This window comes from Erpetoichthys calabaricus, chromosome 1 (assembly GCF_900747795.2).
Source record: "Erpetoichthys calabaricus chromosome 1, fErpCal1.3, whole genome shotgun sequence".
Classification (NCBI taxonomy): Eukaryota; Metazoa; Chordata; class Cladistia; order Polypteriformes; family Polypteridae; genus Erpetoichthys; species Erpetoichthys calabaricus.
Window position 1 is genome coordinate 283,276,770 of NC_041394.2, and position 22,261 is coordinate 283,299,030.

Consider the following 22,261-nt stretch of genomic DNA (forward strand, 5'->3'; position numbering starts at 1 on the left):
TTTTGTATTTTTAATAAATTTGCAAAAACCTCAAGTAAACTTTTTTCACATTGTCATTATGGGGTGTTGTGTGTAGAATTCTAAGGAAAAAAATGAATTTAATCCATTTTGGAATAAGGCTGTAACATAACAAAATGTGGAAAAAGTGATGCGCTGTGAATACTTTCCGGATGCACTGTATGTGTACAATTTAGTTATATTACACTTAAATAACTGGTTGTATATCACATTAATATGAAATAGTAAATTGCAGAAACATCCAAATTCAAAGGATCATTTTGATTCTTTATCATATTAAGTCTGTTGGAATTACCTACTCTTACACAACAGTGTAAAAGAACACATCTGCAACTAGACTGATAAACACAAAGAGAACTGAACACAAGTTTATAACACAGTATAGAATATAGTAGGTTACATGTTTATAAAACTTATTGTCCTTTTAAAAATGATCTATATCCTCTGTTGAAATAATGTGGCCTAAATTGCAATGTTAAACAGAAAAGTGCTGACATGACACAGAGTTTGAGGAGTGCTTTATGTATTTATGGTTGTTTTGCCTGTCTAGCAATAACAGTATGACCTGTTGCTCTCCTTAATGGAAGCCACTGGTCAAGTCTCATATGCAGATGAAATAGTTGATGATTGGTTAAATAAGCCTCATTCAAGCTCATACCAGACTAGTTTTAATTTAGCCAGTACAGCCTTCATTTTCTCTTAAAATGTTGGCTGCATTGAGAGCCATTAATACCATAAACACTTGTAAATGTGTCAAATTATGTACTGTAACTTAAAAAGCATAGAGTGCCAAGGACAGATTAAAGGTGATAATTTAGTGCCCCATGTAGCTTACAGATAAATACTATGAAACCTGGGAGTCATAATTTTGATAAGATCTCTTCAGCTTTGCATTTCATTTTGTAATATCAGAGTGAGACCTCTGTAGGGAGATAGCAACCTGTGATTTAAAAACTGTGTGCATGTCCACGTTTTTTTTTTTTTTTAAATATTTAAACTGCTTCTTAACTTTGGTGGAAATATTGCTGTGCAACACTCTGGAATAGAAGGTCACAACACTTTTCATAATAGATCTATAGTAAAAGGTCTATACTTCCTATGACACTCAGTACTTATTTAGCTGTCTCCGACAGAACAGATTATTGTGAGTCTGCGTGTCTATTGGCCTCTCTTGTTACAGTGTTGGAAATACTGTTATCTGGGTCCTTGAAATTCTCTACCATTTCTACAAATTGGCTATTGATGCACTGAAATTTATTAATAATAATAATAATAATGATATTTGAAGAAGACAGTGTTCTCTTTTGCCTCATTTAAATTCCACCACAGATAATTTTATTGTATTTGTGTTTAGCTAGAGATAGTTAAGCCACAACATTTTACCAGTTTAGGTACATGTTTCTTGTATTCAATTTTCTTTGATGAGCCTTACAACAGTTATATCAGTAACAAATGTGTTAATTCTAACAGAATGCACTTGTGAAAGGCAGCTGTCCATATACATAGAAAAAGGCATGGTCACAGAACACATTTTGCAGGCTAACACTTACAATCCAGTTGTATACGGATAGGCTGCAAATGCATTGCAAATGAGTTGTGTTTGCACTAGAAACTTTAAATGCATTTTTAATAGACAGAATCAAATCTATTTATTTTTTCAAGAGGAAATTTACTAATAACATGGACAAGTAATGGAAGCAGTCTATAGCATATTATTAACAGAAGACAAGAGAGGTAGAGGATGTTCATTAATGCTGCAGGTGTGCTGTATGCATTCTGGATGTATGAATGAGTCATGACTGCTGAGAGAAAATCCTGCTTGGATCATTCAGTGACTGCTGTCCAGTGTCTGGATAGGTCACTTTATGTTTTACCATATATGTGGAAGAAAGTAGCCTCTGCTGAGAGGAAAATGTGTACAGTACCTGTCAAAAGAACATGTTGCAGTGGTGTTATGCTGTCTTGTCACTGGTGTGGTCTTTAACACTTTATCAAATTATTTTTGGAATAACTAAACCTTCAGTAAGCCACTGCATTTACTAAATGTGTTGTGCTCTGTAATCAGATCTGCAGGGTATTTGCATGACATAATTGAAAATTAGAAAGAAATAGAAAAGGAACTGAACAAATATTTTAATCAGTTTGTTAATTAATAAACAAATAGTTTGCCCATTGCATAAATAAAAACAAACACTAAGAGATAAAATTGAACTTTGTAATCAAACACCAGTTAGCCTTACTTTTGTACAATACAAAATTACGGAAACTATAATAAGAAATACATTACAAAAGTATCTATATAAAGTTATATATTAAATAATGCTAGGCATGGGTTTATGAGTGGAAGATCTTACCAAGCCAATCTTTATATTTTTTTTTGATACAGTCTCACACTGAAGATTAATTCTGAAATTAACTGCTGTAGGCATCAGGGGCAACCTGCAAAACTGGATCTTAAGTTGGTTAACTGTCAGGAAGCAAAGAGTACAGGTAGCAGGAGAATGCTCCACGTGCATCAGAGTGGAGTCCCTCAGGGGTCTACCTCTAACCATTACTTTTTCTCATTTATATTAATGACTTTGGTTCCAGTATAATTAGTAAAATTATGAAATTTACAAATAACACAAAAGTTGGATGAATGGCAGACTTTAAGGAGGCAGCAAAAAGGATTTATAAAGACCTGGCCAAGTTTCAGAATTGGCAAACACTTGGGAAATACAGTTTAATGTAGAAAAGTGCAAAGTGATAGACACAGGCAACAGAAATTTCAATTACAAACATACTGTCCTACAGGAAAGTACCTCTGATAAGGATTGAGGAGTTTATGTTGAGACTGAATTTTAAAATGACATTAAATATTATTGCAATAACCAAGAAAGATTGCTTACCAAATACATATGTGTAGGAAATTTGCAGATTAAAAATTACAGTTTGTGGGAATTCTTTCATTTGTATGGGAAACCCACAATCCCATGCAGATATTCAAGCCCTGCCTTTGACTATATATGAAGCAAATTGGGCATTTAAAAACTGGATGTTGAGAATGCTCAATCATACACTTCTAAATTTTTGAAATCTGTTTATTCCTACATGTGTTGTTAAATTACCTTCTCCTAGTTTAGACTCGTAGGGAGCACCCCAGGTTTTGCATGTTGCTTAATAAGTGAAAAATCTGAGATATTGCTAGAACAGATATTAAGTACTTAATGTACTTTCATCTTTATTTCTGCTATTATTGTTATTATCACAGTTAAACTAGTGACTTCAGCTGTATTTCAAAAAATCAGTAGGGTAAGAATTCCCTGAAAAAATACTTTAAGTCCATATCAGGAGATATAAAAAATAAATATAAAATTATAGTATATGTATGTGGTGATATTACTGCTTTCAAAGGGAATCTCAAAAATAAAAAAAAATATTTTTGAAATTAATTTGATTCATGCATTTTTTTTCTACTGGAAGCTTAAAATTGTCATATTATCATGAGAAAATTTAGTTCTGTCACACACAGTAAAATTGTACTGTATGTGTTAAGATGACTGATACAACATAGATGATATAGAATTTGACAGCTATAGAGAAAACTGTGCTTTTACACTGGCAAAAATGTGTCCATGTTTTGGCAAGTAATACAAAACTAATAAAATTTAACAAAAACTAAAAGTTAATGGCTGAAAAAGTAAAGTTAAATAAAAAAAAGAATGAAATCTTAGTAAATCTGAAAAACTTAATCTAAATAAACTTTCTCAATACTGACGCAAGTGGGAGCCCTCCACCTTACAACCCATTTTCAAGTCAGACACTGTAATACCATCTACAGTTATATGAAAAAGTTTGGGAACCCCTCTTAATTCTTTGGATTTTTGTTTATCATTGGCTGAGCTTTCAAAATAGCAACTTCTTTTTAATATATGACATGCCTTATGGAAGCAGTAATATTTCAGCAGTGACATTAAGTTTATTGGATTAACAGACAAAATGCAATATGCATCATAACAAAATTAGACAGATGCATAAATTTGGGCACCCCAACAGAAATATTACATCAATACTTAGTTGAGCCTCCTTTTGCAAATATAACCGCCTCTAGACGCCTCCTATAGCCTTTGATGAGTGTTTGGATTCTGGATGGAGATATTTTTGACCATTGTTCCATATAAAATCTCTCCAGTTCAGTTAAATTTGATGGCTGCCGAGCTTGAACATCCTGCTTCAAATCATCCCATAGATTTTCGATGATATTCAAGTCAGGGGACTGTGGCGGTCATTCCAGAACATTGTACTTCTCCCTCTGTATGAATGCCTTTGTAGATTTCGAACTGTGTTTTGGGTCATTGTCTTGTTGGAATATCCAACCCCTGCGTAACTTCAACTTTGTGACTGATGCTTGAACATTATCCTGAAGAATTTGTTGATATTGGGTTGAATTCATCCGACCCTCGACTTTAACAAGGGCTCCAGTCCCTGGACTAGCCACACAGCCCCACAGCATAATGGAACCTCCACCAAATTTGACACTAGGTAGCAGGTGTTTTTCTTGGAATGCGGTGTTCTTCTTCCGCCATACAAAGCGCTTTTTGTTATGACCAGATAACTCAATTTTTGTCTCATCAGTCCTAAGCACTTTGTTCCAAAATGAATCTGGCTTATCTAAATGAGCATTTGCATACAACAAGCGACTTTGTTTGTGGTGTGAGTGCAGAAAGGGCTTTTTTCTCATTACCCTGCCATACAAATGTTCTTTGTGCAAATTGCGCTGAAGTGTAAAACTATGTACAGATACACAATCTGTAGCAAGATGTTCTTGCAGGTCTTTGGAGGTGATCTATGGGTTGTCTAACCATTCTCACAATCCTGCGCATATGCCACTTCTTTATTTTTCTTGGCCTGCCAGACCTGGGTTTAACAGCAACTGTGCCTGTGGCCTTCCATTTCCTGATTACATTCCTTACAGTTGAAACTGACAGTTTAAACCTGTGAGGTAGCTTTTTGTAGCCTTCCCCTAAACCATGAAACTGAACAATCTTTGTTTTCAGATGTTTTGAGAGTTGCTTTGAGGATCCCATGCTGTCACTCTTCAGAGGAGAGTCAAAGGGAAGCACAACTTGAAATTGACCACCTTAAATACCTTTTCTCATGATTGGACACACCTGTCTATGAAGTTCAAGGCTTAACAAGCTAATCCAACCAATTTGGTGTTGCAAGTAATCAGTATTGAGCAGTTACATACATTCAAATCAGCAAAATTACAAGGGTACCAAAATGTTTGCACAGCCAGTTTTTCACATTTGATGCATTCAAATCAGCAAAATTACAAGGGTACCAAAATTTTTGCACAACCAGTTTTTCACATTTGATTTAATTTCATACAACTAAATACTGCTTCAGTATTTCCTTGAGCATGGGAAAGGCGCTATATAAATAAAATGAATTATTATTATTATTATTACTGCTTCACTAAAAATTTTTGTTCGGAAAACACCTCAGTACTCAGATGTTCCTAGGAAATGAAAGACATACCACTATTATCTTTTTTTTTTGGAAATAGAGTAAATTATTATGCAGGCTGAGAGGGGTTCCCAAACTTTTTTATATGACTGTAATTTAGATTAAATTAATTTGCCTTTTGGAATTCTTAAGCAATGTATATATTTTATTGGAAAAATACATGCATTTGTACACATTTTATTTTTATTACGATAATCTTAATTTAAGTATTTACTATTCTGTTCATAAATGTTTTTTATTCCTTTCTGTATTGTGTAGCCCATTATATCCCTGGGTGACTTATCATCAATGGAATTAATTATACTAATGAATCCAGAAATCCTCTTAGTTCATAAATATTGGACAATGCCAAGTGAGCATCTCCACCAAAAGGCTGTTGCTTCGTTACTTATTTTACTATATTATAACACTAGTGAGACTGCATCTGGAGCATTGTATGCAGTTCTTCGTCACCATGCTACAAGAAAGACATTGTGGCACTTGAAGTTGTGAAGAGGAGAGCAACCAAGTGTGTCCCAGGACTTAAGAACATGTGCTATGACAAAGAATTCAACCTGTTCAGCCTCAAGACTGCAGGGAGACCTGGTTCAGATCTTCAAAATCCTCAAAGGCATTTATAAAGTAGATACAGCAGAATTCTTTAAGCATAAGGGTGAATTGCATTTTCCAGCAGAAATGTATTTAAGACTGAAGCTGGGAAGCACATCTTTATTCAGAGTTGTAGGAATCTGGAATAAATTGCTGAGACTTATAGTTAAAGCAGAAGCATTGACAACCTGAAATAAACACACACAATGGTAAATTACATACTACATACTACGTACCTCTAATACTCTCTGAAAAATACACGGACCGTATTGTTCGTGCCTCAGCTATCTGTGTGTCCTGTTTCACCTTTTTTTTTTCTTTGTATTTTCAAAGCACTGTATGACAAAAATCAGGAACACAGTAAACTTTGACATTTTGAGGAACTTGTGGCCATCGGGTAAAACTGTCCTTTGGGGATTGCACCAAATTCATGGCATGTCAATTTAAACCACAAGTGTTCCTACATTTTCAGCGCATACAGTATATGACTAGCGACTCTATCATGCAGTGTGAGTAATCACTTGATCATGATTTCTATAAAATCTCAGTTTATGTCTGGCGTAAAATTGTTCTTTCTCTCTTAGAATTTGCAGCTGCATAATTTGGAGAGGATTGGTTGAATATAGAATAGAATAGAATGAATGCCTTTTATTGTCACTATACACATGTACAATGAGATTAAAAGCAGCTCCTTCAGTGCAGACATATGTAGAACACAACAAGTAAGTAAACAAATAAACAAATGTTGCAAAAAGTTGCAAAAAAAGTTCTACGACGCTATATACAAATGGAAAGAATAATAACTAAATCGAGTTATTGCACATTATTTAAATACTGGAAAGAATAAATAACTATTGCACTATTGGGTTATTGCACAATAATGATGATCATGTGCAGTGAGTAGTGGATGTTGGACCCTGAGAGTAATGATATTGTACAGTATACAGATATTACACAGTTATTATTCAGTACCATTTAGATATTGGATATTGCACAGTTGATGGATTGAAGGAAGTCCAGGGCTTGGGGGGTTAGACTGTGTAGTCAGTGCATGTGTGAGTTTAGAATGGTTATGGCTTTTGGGAAAAAACTGTTCTTGAGTCTGTTTGTCCTTGTTGTGATGCACCAGTAGCGCCTCCCTGAGGGCAGCAGATCAAACAGATCAGAGCCAGGGTGGCAGCTGTCCTTAATGATGTTTTTTGCTCTGCTGAGGCAGCAGGAGATGTAAATGTCCATCAAGGAGGGGAGAGGGCAGCCGATGATCTTCTGTGCTGCTTCCGTACCATACTGTGATACAGTATGTCAGCAGGCTCTCGATGGACGAGCGGTAGAAGGTCAGTAGCAGGTTGGAGTCCAAGTTGTGCTTTCTGAGGACCCTCAGGAAGTGTAACCGCTGCTGAGCCTTCTTGATGACTGCTGTGATGTTGTCTGTCCAGGAGATGTCAGCGGAGATAAGGACGCCAAGAAACCGGAAGGTATGGATCCTCTCCACACACTCGCTGTTGATGTAGAGGGGGGCTAGGTCGGTGCTGTGCCTCCTGAAGTCGACAATGATCTCCTTGGTTTTTGTGGTGTTCAGAGCCAGATTGTTCTTTGAACACCAGGCTGCCAACTTCAGGACCTCCTCTTTGTAAGCTGCCTTGTCTCCCTTTGAGATGAGTCCGACCACTGTGGTGTCATCAGCAAACTTGATGATGAGGTTGTTGTTGTGGGCCGGACTGCAGTCGTGGGTGTAGAGACAGTACAGAAGGGGGCTCAGCACACAGCCTTGCGGGGTACCGGTGTTTTGTGTGCGAATGGAGGAGTGGTGGAGGCCGAGTCTCTCAGTCTGGAGCCGGTTGGTAAGAAAGTCTCTTATCCAGACACATGTGAGGGGGGGAGGCCAAGAGTGACCAGTTTGGTGATGAGAATGTCAGGAATGATTGTATTAAAAGCTGAGCTGTAATCCACAAACAGCATCCAGACATAGCTCTGCTGCTGCTCCAGATGGCTCAGCACAGAGTGGAGAGCTACAGCAGTGGCATCTTCTGTGGATCTGTTCGTGCGATATGCGAATTGGTAGGGATCGAAGTCTTGGGGGAGATAGTCCTTGATGTGCTGGAGAACCAGTCTCTCGAAGCACTTCATGATTACCAGAGTGAGGGCCACAGGGCGATAATCATTTAGGCTGGTGATGGGAGACTTCTTCGGCACTGGAATTATTGTGGCTGATTTAAGGCAGGATGGAATGACTGCCTGGGCTAGGGAGAGGTTGAAGATTTTGGTAAAGATAAAGGTGAGCTGGTGGGCACACGCTCTGAGCACCCTACCAGGCACTCCATCTTGGGCCGGCAGCCTTCTTGGGGTTCACTGCCAGGAGCACCCGTCTGACATCGTGCCCCTTTACAGTGAGTGGAGTAGTGCAGGAACCCGGTGAGGGTGGGAGCAGGTGAGTGCTGCTGTTGCGATGATTCAAAGTGAGCAAAGAAGCAGTTTAGCTCCTCTGCTAGCGGTGCACTCAGATCTCCTGTTGTTGCATCACAGCCTCTGTAGTTTGTGATGTTTTGTATTCCCTGCCACACCTCCCGTGTATTGTGGCTGGACAGGTGGGACTCTATGCTCCTTTTATGGTCCGTCTTGGCTTTTTTAATTCCTCTTTTCAGAGCAGCTCGGGCAGCCCTGTACAGAGCTTTGTCACCTGACCTGAAGGCAGCGTCGCGGTCTCTGAGGAGTGTACGGACCTGGCTGGTCATCCAGGGTTTCTGGTTTGGGAAAACCCGAATGTTTTTGTCCACAGTCACATTCCCGATGGAGAACCTGATATAGTCCAGTACTGTTCCTGTGAATGTTTCCAGCTCTTGGTGTTCAAATATGTCCCAGTCCGTCTGTTCGAAGCAGTCCTGTAGTTTGGAGAGTGCATTTTCAGGCCAGGTTGTAACAGTCTTTATGGTGGGCCTGGCACTGCGTCTGAGGGGGGTGTAGACTGGGGAGAGCAGGAGAGAAAGATGGTCGGACTGTCCGAGTTCGGGGAGGGGTATGGCTCTGTACGCGTGCTTGATGTTGGAGTAAACATGGTCCAGAGTGTTCTCCCCTATAGTAGAACACTTAACATGTTGATAAAATTTTGGGAGTACAGTCTTCAAGTTGGCCTTGTTAAAGTCTCCTGCAATTATATGAGCACCGTCAGGGTGGGCTCGCTGCTGTTCGTTAATGGTATTCTGCAGGAGAGAGAGCGCCGTGTTTACATTGGCGTCGGGTGGAATGTACACAGCCATGACAATCACTACTGTTAGCTCTCTCGGTAGAAAAAAAGGCCGGCATCTTACAGACATGTACTCGAGGTCAGGGGAACAGTGTTTGTCTATAATTGTCCCGTTGTTGCACCAATTCTCATGCACGTAAATATAGAGTCCCCCTCCCCTGCTCTTACCGGATTCCATTGTCCTGTCCCAGCGGAGCAGAGTGCGACCTGCTAGCTGCATACTAGCATCGGGTATCCTTGGGTGAAGCCAGGTTTCAATTATAATCAAAACACAGCAGTCACGAACATAGCGATTTCCAGCGAGTTGTAAATCCAAGTCATCCGTTTTATGCACCAGGGATCTGGCATTGGTGAGATACAGGCTCAGTAGAGGTGGCTTGTGCGGTTGCTTCTTTAGCCTTAGCATAACACCGGATCTGCGGCCCCGCTTCTGCTTCCTTTCCCTGTATAGCGTTGTGGTTGGAGGTCAACAGAGAGGAACGGATAACCAAGATGATAGCCAGTATGCATCCAAGAGTGCCAGTACTCTGTATCAAAAAACAGTGCTTGGAAACCATTGTGCTTTACTTCTTCCTTGAGTTTCGCCAAACCTTTTCTTTCCATTTTACATTTTGATCACGTTTCTTTTTTCCTCTTCAGGACATCGTTCTATCTTAAATTATCCATTCACCCTATTGGTCACTAGTGCTATTGCATGACCTGCTAATCACTTCTGCTACATCTCTTCTTTTGCATGAAACACGCTCTCAGAGCAGCTGATAGCATAATATTAATAAATATTGACAAGTAAAAAAAAAAATCATAGACATGAATTTTCTTTTATCTATATATCACTACATTTCAGTCAAATCCATTTAAGCGTTTCTGAGATTTTGGTATATTTCATTTTTCTATTGTAGGCAGAGTATTATGCTTAAATATTGATAAATCGAAATATCCTTTCTTAGTAGATACCTACTAACCTAGATTTGCCATCCTGCCAAATTTCAGATTTTTAACTAAAGGGGAAATAGTGTTTTTGTTAAAGAGTGAGTGAATCAACTTTGCCTTATATATAGGTATGTGAGTGTGTGTGTGTGTGTATATACATATACTATATGTACTTTCATGATTTGGTATGGTGCATGGCTGTTAGCAATCAGGACACCTTGTAGCCAAATTTGAAAACTGCAGTAAGTGAAGATCAGCAATATTGACTTAGTTAAAATGATTTATCACCCATCCCCAGTGATAAAATTGCCAATCATCTGTGTTTAAGGGGGCAGCCTGAGAATAATACACATTGCCCCAATAGTACCACAGGAACTTGTGGTGTGAAAGAGACAGTGAAGCAGTGAAGCTAAAGAATTCAATCTGCCTCCTTTTTAGAATTGAAATCTGATACCTAATAATACAGAAAATGTTTAATAACCAAGGGTCTGTCAGTTACTCAAAATGTTTAAGAAGTCTAATTGTGCCAAAAGCAGTGCCATAATAGTTGATGGGGATTGGAATATACAGTTAATACTAGGTGATTCTAATTGTTGACAACTATTATAAAATCCGAGGAACACTGCAGCCTCCATTGGATCTATATACTCTTTTTGCAAGGTGGTAGAGGTTGAAGTGTGTCATGATTCATGTTGAAATAAAGTCCAAAAAAGGAGGAGCAACCCTTAAAACAACACAAAAAGCCAGAGCTGCACTTATTTCTGGACTGGGCCTGGTAGATTGGATTCACCCCAGATAGCCAAACCCCAACTTAAAGGGCGGGCTTCTTGTCTACACCAGCCCAGAAATGAGGTTCCATTCTTAATGTTCAAGAATATGTGCCCTTTTAGGAAGACCAAAGTTTATTAATATTTAAATAATGTATTTTAAGAAAAAGAATTTACAAAAGGCAACACAAGAAAAGGAAGCAATAATAGGTTTTGCCTGAAAGGCAACACTTTAAGCAAACAAATTCAATACAGAATTCAATCAATAGTACTTTTAAACAAATGCAGGGACCAGAAGCCTCTAAATACAAACACAAAGCATAAAGAGAAAGTAGGAATCAGCATAGCGAAGCTACAGTGTAACTGGGAATTCTCCTTTAGAACGTGATGTAGTACCCCAGCTGTGTTATTAGGTGGCCCCACCTTCTTTGGCTCTACATAAAGGAGACAGGGCAGATGATTGGCAAATCAACATGTTAAAAATATAATACAAAAATATCAAATAATAAAAACAACACAATGGAGTTAGTGTAGGGCTGTGTCAGCATGCATCTGCAAAGGATAAAATATTAAAGGTTATTTTCATGCTGAAGCAAAGATTAAAGATGCTAACCTTTTGGCTCTATAGCCTTTACCTGGTATACAACTGAATAGCAAAGAGCATGTAACACATTATGGAGGGAAAAAAGCCAGGGTAACTGAAAGAAGAAAAAAACACTGTCAATGAACACCATAATATTATACAAAGGGAAACCAAAATGAAAAACAGAATTCATAACAAAATATGCAAAGTATATGTAATATAAATAACAAAGAATAAACAAAAAACAGACTTGAGTTGGGGCAACAACCCTGAATAGAAACATAATAAAAAGCACTTTAAACAATGAGTCAATTAGATGTCTCCATTTAGGTAAAGTTCTTGAAAACTGGTCATTGTTTTAAAGTAGCCACCCTAATACCTGTTCAGATGTACCATGTTTGCCTTCATGAAAATGGGAGCAAGTTAACTAGAACATGATTTTAGTATCTAGTATTAAGTACCTAAGACGCGAACACATTTCTTCTTGGTTTTCTTCATACAGAAAACATACATAAAATAAGTTGTTAAGCACTGTAGTAAATAGTAGAAATTTGGAGATTAAAATCTTGATTATAATTGGCTAACATTAGGTGAACAAAGATTGAGTGTATATCTGATGTTCAATAGCCTCCCATGAGAATTTTTCTAATTTCATTACAAGTGTTTTATTTTGAATGAACTGTCAGATTGATCACACTGTTTCTTAAATGAAAACAGAATGATGTTTGGTGTGATCACTGCTCTCTTTATCCCAGCTGTTAGTAATCCAAGGTTTCACTCTTCACACTGTATATGACATGTAGCACACATTGAACATTCCTTAATTTCATTGTTTGATATATGCAGCATAATATCTATACACATATACCCATATTTCCCAAATTTTCAATAAGGTGTTTTCGTTTCATTGAAACTTACACATACACTTTGCCAATGAACACAGTTGAAATATATTGAATTGAGGGTGACATTTGTGCAGAAGCCAGTCAGTCTGTTGATTTTATTCTCCAGAGGGTACTGCCAGTTCTCAAGTAAACAAAACTCTAGAAGGTTATATAGAATAACTTTGTATCTTACCTTATGAATTCTTTCCTTATCAGAATATTTTTTTCCTCCAGTTGTGCATGTGTAAGAGGATTCTTCTGGAAAATGTGGGCCACTGTCCAGTGGGCTGTTTTTGCTGTTGCAGCTGCTAGCATGTTCACAGTTAGCTTGGTGAGAGACTTATTTTTATTTTTAATTTCATAGAGCATTTTAAATTAATATTTTAAATTTTTTTGCACTAATTATAGGAATAAGAAAACAAACTGATTCCAAAGATTACTGCGAGATTCCATTTATCAAACATTTATCAAGTAAAATTTGAAAATAGAATGGAGAGAGTACAGTTTTATTTAATGGCTGTCCCAAATGCCTAAATGAAAAGGTTAAATGCATGTAACATCAAATTATTAAAAAGACTAACTAAAAAGGATTAATTTAGTATTTTTATGTGAATTCCTTTTTCTTTCTCTTTTTTCACAAATCTTAGGTTCCATTTACCTACATTGAATATGATGCCAATAGCAGACTTTGGCCAGCAGTAAGGAAAATGTATGAAGCTGTGGATCGCTACCAGTTGGTGAATTCATATGGTCTTTTCAGGACAATGACTGGCGTTGGTGGTCGACCAGAAGTAATACTGGAAGGCAGTTATGATAAGGAAACATGGACAGTAAGAGGAAAAAATTCTGTACAAATATTAAAGCTTTTTAGAAGCTGTCATGCACAATTATTTAATACTTTATTCACACAGTATCACAAATTATAACTAATTTATTCAATTACCCTTTGAAGTATGAAGAAATTGTATAATAATAAAATTATAGAAGGACTATACAAACCTAAAGACACATAGTAATATTCTGTTTCAGAACTTGAGGCAGAGAATATGAAAGTATTATGGTGTTATTTTTGATTTATTTTTACTTGAATGGTAGGGATGCTCTAAGCAGGCTTTTTGGGGCTGTTCGCAATTTCATGTTACTGGAATTGTCCAATTCTGATTTTTATTTTTTCCTTTACCCTTTTTTATTTTATAAAAGTATTCTAAGCTCCTGCATATCCAGATTTCTCAAGCCTTATATTCATTATTGAAATATTAACCATGGCATTGCAGAATACAGGTTCTTACTTAATCATTTTTATTAAAAACAATTTATAGGCATATTGTTCAATGAACTAAAAAAGAAAAAAAAAACTCGGATAAATAAAATTCTCTTAAAAATGTATACTTTAATAAAATAGGTACACAAAATGTTTATACATAGTATGCGGTATAAAAGAAAATACCATAATTACAATCCTCAATTCTAATAAAGTTAGGTGCATAATGTGGTTTATAAGCAAATATGGCAATCAGATGCTTCTTCTCTGTGACTGTCAGCCCATAGGATGGAGTAAAGGAACTACTGTTTTAATTTCTGCTCAAGACGCATCTCTTTTCTTCAACTTCAAGTTCAGTTGAACAACTTACGAATGAGGACGATTCTTCAGATTATATATTTTCAGTTTATTCTACTTTCTTTAATGTGAATGCTCTAGTCTTCGCTCTTTCTTCTAACATCTGCCTGGCTGCTCTGTTTCTACAGAAAGTTGTGGGTGTGAAACTAATGTACACACATCCTCAGTACTCTAACACCTTGAGTAAAGGAGTATTACAACTACATTACTATAAAACTTGGAAAAGCAAATACAGAAAAAAGTTAATGTCACTGGTTGAGTCATTTGGAGAAAAAAATCTGCTGATTGAGATCAGTGGCCTATTGATCATAGCATCACTGTTTAATAGTATATATATGGTGCACTCATCTCCTGTAATTTCTTTCCTAGACACTATTGTACTTTTTTTTTCCCTCATACTGTTTTAAGGGCAGAATCTACACTTATTCAAATAAAAGAAGGCTATGTTTTGTCTAATATTTATCGTCAGTGAAGACCATGGACAACTTTAATATGCACTTATGACCATATGTTGTATGACACCCTCAGTGACAATATATGTCTGTTGGGGAAAAAATTAAATAGCTGGACTAAGATTGCGGCTGAACTTAACTATGGAAGTTCATATTGATTGGTCATCAAAATCGGATCGTCTTGAGATACCTTTTTGGCAAAATAACATTCTTGAGACCATAAGGGAATTAAGTAATCAGTCACCACCAACACAGTTTGGTGCATTTGGGGGCCACAAGTTTCTGTAAGTGCAGTTGTTAAATTTTACATGTTCTCAAACTAGACATCATGTTGATTCATGTAGTATGATACCAATACAGAATGTTTTGTATGTTTATCTCATGTCAGTTCTTGCTGAGGCTAATGTCATTCATAAGTTTTCTTTATCATGTCTATTTGTAAATTCTGTGCTTTTCCTTGAATTTTGGCTGTTCCGCTTTCACCATTAAATGACACATACTCTTGCTGTAGAGTAATTTTCGTATTCATGAGAAAAGTGAAAAAAAAAAGATATTTCATATGTTTCTCTTTGTACACTTTCAAAAAAAGTACATAGCATTATAAAGCTCTTTTTATTAATTTCATGTTTCTTCTAAACTACATATTTGGAATACTATATTCATGCTTATAAGTGCACCTGTTTTATTTGTATGAATGTGTATCTCCAGGTAGGCCCTATTTTCTAGCTACAACATTATTACAAATATGTTGAAATAAGTAAATAGTTTTGTGTCCAAAAAAAGTTTGATTTCTTTTTTAATTCTAGACTTACACATATAAGTTCTCTATGTTCTGGACGCCTTTACATTCCTAACTAAACACTTCCTATCAACAGTTTTCATTTGCTGTATGTAAAATACCCTTTCCTGTCTAATAACATTTACTAGATAAAAAAAACAGTGCGAATGTTGTCTTTACAAGTGATTTTATGTTGTCTTTACGAGTGATTTCCTCTTTTTCAGGAAATTGACTTCATGTATAAGCCTGGAAATGTAAGCATTACTCCTCCAATAGTTGTCCCTCATCAACCGCGTCTTGATTGGCAAATGTGGTTTGCTGCACTTGGCCCTCACACACGAAGTCCCTGGTTTTGTAGTCTTGTCCAGAGGCTCCTACAAGGAAAGAAGGATGGTAAATGCAAATCTGCCTTTTTTTTTTTTTTTAATACCTGCTTTGTGTTTTATCACATTTTGAAGTACATTTATAAGTACTCATATTATAAATTGTGACCATTTTGCGCAGTTTCTGTTTGATGGTGAGTTTGTCCAGCAGAAGTGAATAACCTGACATACTATGCTACATTGTCAAACTAAAAGATATTTAATGCAGTAACTTTGGGAATTAAAATTTCTATGAATAACTCTGGTATATTCATGCTACTCTCCGTCATTTGTGTATGGCGTTTACATGTGTAGGCAGTAGTTTATAGCTTCTAGGGCACTGAATTATATGCTGTAATTTAATCCCCCCTTACTTGCCGTTTGATCCTAAATGCAACAGTACCAAATGTCTCAGTATGATGAGTATCTTAGTTATGGGTTCATGGTATCAAATACATCATTCCCTGTCTTTGTTGTAATTTAATAACTAAACCATGATGTTCTCAAACAGGAAAAAAGCTCCACAAAGGTTTGTTTAGTGCTCAGTGTTAATCTCTCTATGTACACCAACTGATAATTTACTAGCAAGTTCTGCCTACGATTTGTTTATTAAAAAAAAAAAAATCTTTTAATGTGAAAATTGTAAGATGGATTGCACAAAATAAGAAGGTGACAGAATTAGCTGGTGGTATACACAAAACAGAATTGCAGCAGGGCATCAGTGTGTAAATAGATGGTACTTTATTTTTTCCAAGGGCATTGGTACCGTTTATAGATTGTTGAGAGAGAAAACAAGTCAGAGAAAACTCTGCCAAGAAAAGTACACACAAGAAATAGAAAAAAATGGGAGAAATAAAAAAAAAAATCATTGGACTGTCAGAGAGCTGTCTCTGATGTATTGTAAAGACATATTGCTGTAGTTATGAAGGAACCCCTGTAACGTCTCTTGACACAAGTCTGCTGAATAATTTGCTGGCTAAAGTTACATAATGATAATGTGGTATAGAGAGGATGTATAGTATCATTTATAATGGCACAAGTCTACAGGATACAAGTTTAACTCATTTATGCCAAAGGTTTAAATTTTTGAGTTTGTGCATGAAATTCGCATATGTTGCGTAGAAAAATATAAGGAAAAAGAATTTGAAGAGAAAAAAAAATTATTACATTCCCTTGTTGAGTTATGTGGCGTTCCAAAATTGGAACACTAGGCAAATCCACTTCTTACATTATACATAACATATGTTACTCCAACGTGACTGTCGTTCCAATAATGGAACACGAGGCATAAATGGGTTAAAATGAAAAGTATGAAAGAATTGTGTAAAGAATTGCCAATCACCAATATTAGAATATGGGTAATGTAGTTGTATGCAGAGATGAAAAAAATCAAACTATTTTTGGTTGAAATGTGTAGGTTTAATATATTTCACATCATGCAGAAAAAAACTTAATAAGTAATAAAAGAGTCTTGAGCCATTGTTGTATGTGAACTTAAAACTTAGAACATCCTCTTGTTAACACAGTGTGGCAAACTGAAGAAATCCAACAGAAAGTTTCCTTTAATCAGTTTGGTTCATTTGCACATAATCAGTACAAAGCATTTTAAAAACACCAGTCCGCATAGAGCTAAATGGCATAATCTAGAAACACACCTTTAGTAATTATTATTACCATATACAGTATACTCGTGTTTAAGTTCTCCCACAGATAAGTCGGGATGTATAATTTCTGGTATTTTATAATGTTGGTCGTATAACTCGAATGCGGAAAACTCACGCCATTGGTCCAAGAGATTACGATATGCTAATACCTACCTGAGAGAGTAACCACGGAGCACCTTTTTTTCTATGTATTGTGCCTTAATGTGATAACAACAAGATTTATTTATATAGCACATTTTCATACAGATAATGTAGCTCAAATTGCTTTACAGGATGAAGAAAGAGAAAAAAAAGACAAAATATATAAGAAAATAAAATTAAGCAATACTAATTAACATAGTATAAAAGTAAGGTCCGATGGCCAGGGAGGACAGAAAAGACAAAAAAAAAAAAAAAACCCAGATGGCTGTAGGAAAAAAAAAATAAAAATCTGCAGGGTATTTCCGAGGCCACAAGACCGCCCAGCACCCTCTAGGCATTCTACCTAACATAAATGACCTCAATCAGTCCTCATTGTATTCAGGGTTCAGATGGAAGAACTTGATGATGACGGTCATCTGGACTTCTGGCCTTTAATCCATCAGTGTAGGGATGTCACGGTGCTTTGATCGGGTGGTGCTGGTGCTGATTGCCACCACACAAACCCAGAGAAAGTAGAGTTAGTACAGATTTCAGAGCAATGATGAATGACAGTGATAATTAATTGAATATACAGAGTATCAGGATTAAACTAAAATGAAGCTATGAGCAATGTGTAAAGTAATGTGTTTTTAGCAGTTTTTTTTTTAAAGTGCTCCACTGTATTAGCCTGGCAAATTCCTATTGGAAAGCTATTCTAGATTATAGGTACATAACAGCAGAAGGCTGCCGCACCACTTCTTTTAAGTTTAGCTCTTGGAATAATAAGCAGACATTCATATGAAGATCTAAGGTTACAATTTGGAGTGTAAGGTGAAAGACATTCTGAAATATAGGATGGAGCGAGATTATTTAAGGCTTTGTAAACCATAAGCAGTATTTTAAAGTCAATTCTAAATGACACAGGTAGTGACATCTAAACTGGAGAGATGTGCTCAGATTTTCTTTTCCTAGTTAAGGTTTTAGCAGCTGCTTTCTGTACTACTTGCAATTGATTGATGTCTTTTTTGGGTAGTCCTGAGAAGAGTGTGTTACAGTAATCTAGCCGACTAAAAAAAAAAGCGTGAACTAATTTCTCGGCATCTTGCAATGTTATAAGAGGTTTAACTTTTGCTGTATTTCATAAGTGAAAAAATGCTGTCCTAGTAATCTGATTAATATGTGATTTAAAATTCAGGTCAGAGTCAATAGTTACCCCCAAATTCTTTACCTCCATCTTGACTTTTAATCCTAATGCATCAGGTTTATTTCTAATACTCTCACTATATCCATTTTTTCCAGTCACTAAAATTTCTGTTTTCTCCTTATTTGGTTTGAGAAGATTACTACTCATCCATTCACAAACATAAGTAAGACATTGTGTCAGTGAATCAAGAGAATCGGGGTCATCAGGCGTTATTGATAAATACAGTTGTGTGTCATTAGCATAACTGTGGTAGCTCACTTTATGCCCTGAGATAATCTGACCTAACAGAAAAATGTGAATTGGAAAGAGCAGCGGACCCAGGATAGAGCCTTTTGGAACACCATATAGAATAATATCATGTGTCTTTGAATTATAATTACCACAACTAAGGAAGAATTTTCTACCTGCAGGAGGCTAACCAATTTAAGACACTGCCAGAGAGGCCTACACATTGATTAAGGCGATTTCTAAGAATATTGTGATCAATGGTATCAAATGCGGCAATCAGATCTAAGAGGATGAGAACAGATAAACAGCCTCTGTCTGCATTTGCCCGCAAGTCATTTACTACTTTAACGAGTACAGTTTCTGTACTGCGATTTGTTCTGAAACTTATCAAGAATAGCATGTTTATTGAGGTGGTCATTTAGCTGCATAATGACTGCCTTCTGTAGGATTTTACTTAAGAAAGGCAGGTTAGAAATAGGTCTAAATTTTTCAAAAGCAGAGGAATCAAGATTATTTTTCTTGAGCAAGGGTTTAACTACAGCAGTCTTAAGACAGTCTGGGTAGACCCCCGTATCTAATGACGAGTTTTCTATTTCAGGAATACTATCATTTAGCATGCCAGATACTTCTTTGAAAAAACTTGTTGGTATTGGGTCAAGGATGCAGGTGGATGGTCTCAGTTGAGAAATTATTTTATATAAATCAGGTAAATCTATCCTGGTGAAAGAATTTAATTTGTTTGTAATGGAGTACTGGGGTTTAACAGGATCAGTATTGGGGAGATGTACTTTATTATTTATAATATCATTAATTTTTTGATTAAAAAATACAGCAAAACCCTTAAAAAAAAAAAAAGTTTCACTGAAAGTTTTTTAGAGGCATTCCATTGAGTGACCTGGGTTTAGCAGACAATCATTTGCGCTCAGCTGTCTGGCATATTCTGTTTAGATCAGACACTCTTTGAGTCTTCCATGGCATAATAGTGCTAGAAGATTTTTTAACTGTCTTTTCAGGTGCGACTATGTCAGCAGCAGCTCTCACCTTCATATTAAAATTTTCCACCTTACTATTTACATTATCCTCGCTATTGTAGTAAGCACTACAAACGGACTGGATTCTTAGAATGTTCATAAATTTTGATGCTTCTGATGAATCAAAGAAGCATTTTTTAACAATATGCATCTCGTGAAATTTTTCTATCATTATTTCTGTATTAAATAGTAAGAGAAAATGGTCTGATAGACCAATATCAATGATCTGCTTCACATGAACTTTTCGTCCTTTAGTAATTACTAGGTCCAACGTATGCCCTGCTTTATGTGTTGGCTGGCTCAAATCAAAGCAGTCCAGGAGGTTTGAGAATTCTTTTACTTTTGGGTCACACTGATTATCGATATGAAAGTTAAAGTCACCAACTGTTAGCAACGTGTCATAGTTCGTAATTACAATTGACACCAAGTCTGAGAATTCCTCAAAGAAAGACATATTGTATTTAGGAGGTCTATACACGGTGTGGAAGACAGAGACCAATGTTCAACTCACAACCCAGTGCCCCTGCACCAAGTACCCTCAGTCCAGGCCTCTCAGCAATCCTGTCCTCTCTTCGCCGCCTCCACTCCTCTCCTCCGAGCTTCATTGTCTTCCATTTGACTCTAGCTGACGACTGGAGGGAGGCGGTCCCTTTTATGTCAACCCAGACTTGCTCCAGGTGCCCCCTGATGAGCACTCCGGGTGTCCCTGGTAATACTTGCCGCCAGCACCTCTGTGTGCGGCGGAAGTGCTGATGTCCAGGGCTTCAGAGTCTTTAGGGCACCCCCTGGCGGTGGCGACAGGCCCCTATAGGGTGAGCTTCCATGCTCAATTCCCGTGGCCCCCACACAAACCAGGGCAACTGCCCTCTCGTGGTCCGGGTGAGGCATAGTTCCTCTCCCGGTCCTTTTCGGCGTCCCGGCTGGGCACAGCCCCCAGCCGCCCACCACAATGGACAATACTAGACACTGAGAAACTCCATGAATAACAACGGCAAGATAATCAAAGGACTTGAATTTACCAAAGCTGACATCTTTACACTTTAACCAGCTCGAGTAAATGTTTGCTAAACCACCACCTTTCTTACCTTGGCGATCCGCATGAGCAAAGCTGTAATTCGGAGGTGCAGATTCGATTAAAACAGCTGCACCATCAGAGCTAAGCCACGTTTCACTTACTCCAATAAAATCGATTTTCTTATCACTAATAAGATCGTTGATGGAAAATGTTTTGTTGGTTAATGCTCTAACATTTAATAAAGCCATATTTAATGTCTTGGAAGAGCAGAACTGAATTGCAGGAGCGTTATGGGTATTCGAGATAGAAATTAAGATATTTTTATTAGAGCCGCTCTGTGCGTATTTTTTATTTAATCTATAGTCTGTTTTTATAGTTTTAATACATTGTTCATCTAGAGGTGTAATAATAATTATTCATATTTATGCCGCTCAGTCTAGATTTTTTACATTTGTTGAGGTTAGTTATTAGAGTATTGATACAGTGCACTTTTGAGGAAGATTTTGTTACAGAATTATCATGTCCTAGCAAAGCGTTATGGAAAGGGTTAGGAGTAATAATAGAGAGTCAAGAGAGACAAATTACCTTAAAGATGTTTTCGGGGAGGACGGACCCAGGCGCCGAATCTATTAGGGTGCAGACCATCCTGCTTGAAGAAACGCGGCCTCTCCCAGAAGAGGTCTCAGTTGTCTACGAACTCTATGTTTTGTCCCTCGCAGAAGCCTTTCTGCCAGATGTTTAATGCCAGCAGACAACTGTAATACTCATTCGATCTTCTAACGAGAGGTAAGGGACCCGAGATGAAGATTCTTGCGGCCGGGGTTCTATCCTTTGTGGCTATAATTAATTCTGTGAAGTCTGCCTTGAGAATTTCCAGTTGTCGGTATCTCACGTTGTTTACCTCAGCGTGTATTACAGTGGATCCTACTGTCCTGTTCTTGTGCCTATCGAAGACTGTCGGCGCTCTTCTCATAATATCTTGAACACGAGCACTGGGAAAACGAGACAAAAGATTTCTGATTAGGGCATGAGATGTTTAGGTCTCGTACAGTAGAATCTCCAATCACAAATACATCACCCGGGGTTGAAGGCAAACTGGGGGAACAGAGAGGATCGAAACGGTTCTGGGTAGACATGCTTGCCTGTGCCGATGTAGGTACTCTAGCCTTAAACCTCCACCTGCATAGCTGAAATAGGCCGAGTTCCTCATCATTGACTTCGGGGGTAAAACTCACTTAGCCTTGAAAGTGAGAGGCATGGCGTGGAGTCG

The 22,261-nt window shown here is 37.2% G+C and overlaps 1 protein-coding gene across 1 annotated transcript in view; it reads left to right on the plus strand.

Moving 5' to 3' along the window:
- The window catches only part of lmf2a (lipase maturation factor 2a), a 78,136-nt gene that overhangs the window by 39,197 nt on the left and 16,678 nt on the right, over window positions 1–22,261 (plus strand). Inside the window, exons 9-11 of the mRNA XM_028815798.2 lie at window positions 12,754–12,850; window positions 13,167–13,349; window positions 15,592–15,760. Of these exons, the coding sequence (XP_028671631.1) occupies window positions 12,754–12,850; window positions 13,167–13,349; window positions 15,592–15,760 (449 nt within the window). The remainder of the gene's footprint in view (window positions 1–12,753; window positions 12,851–13,166; window positions 13,350–15,591; window positions 15,761–22,261) is intronic.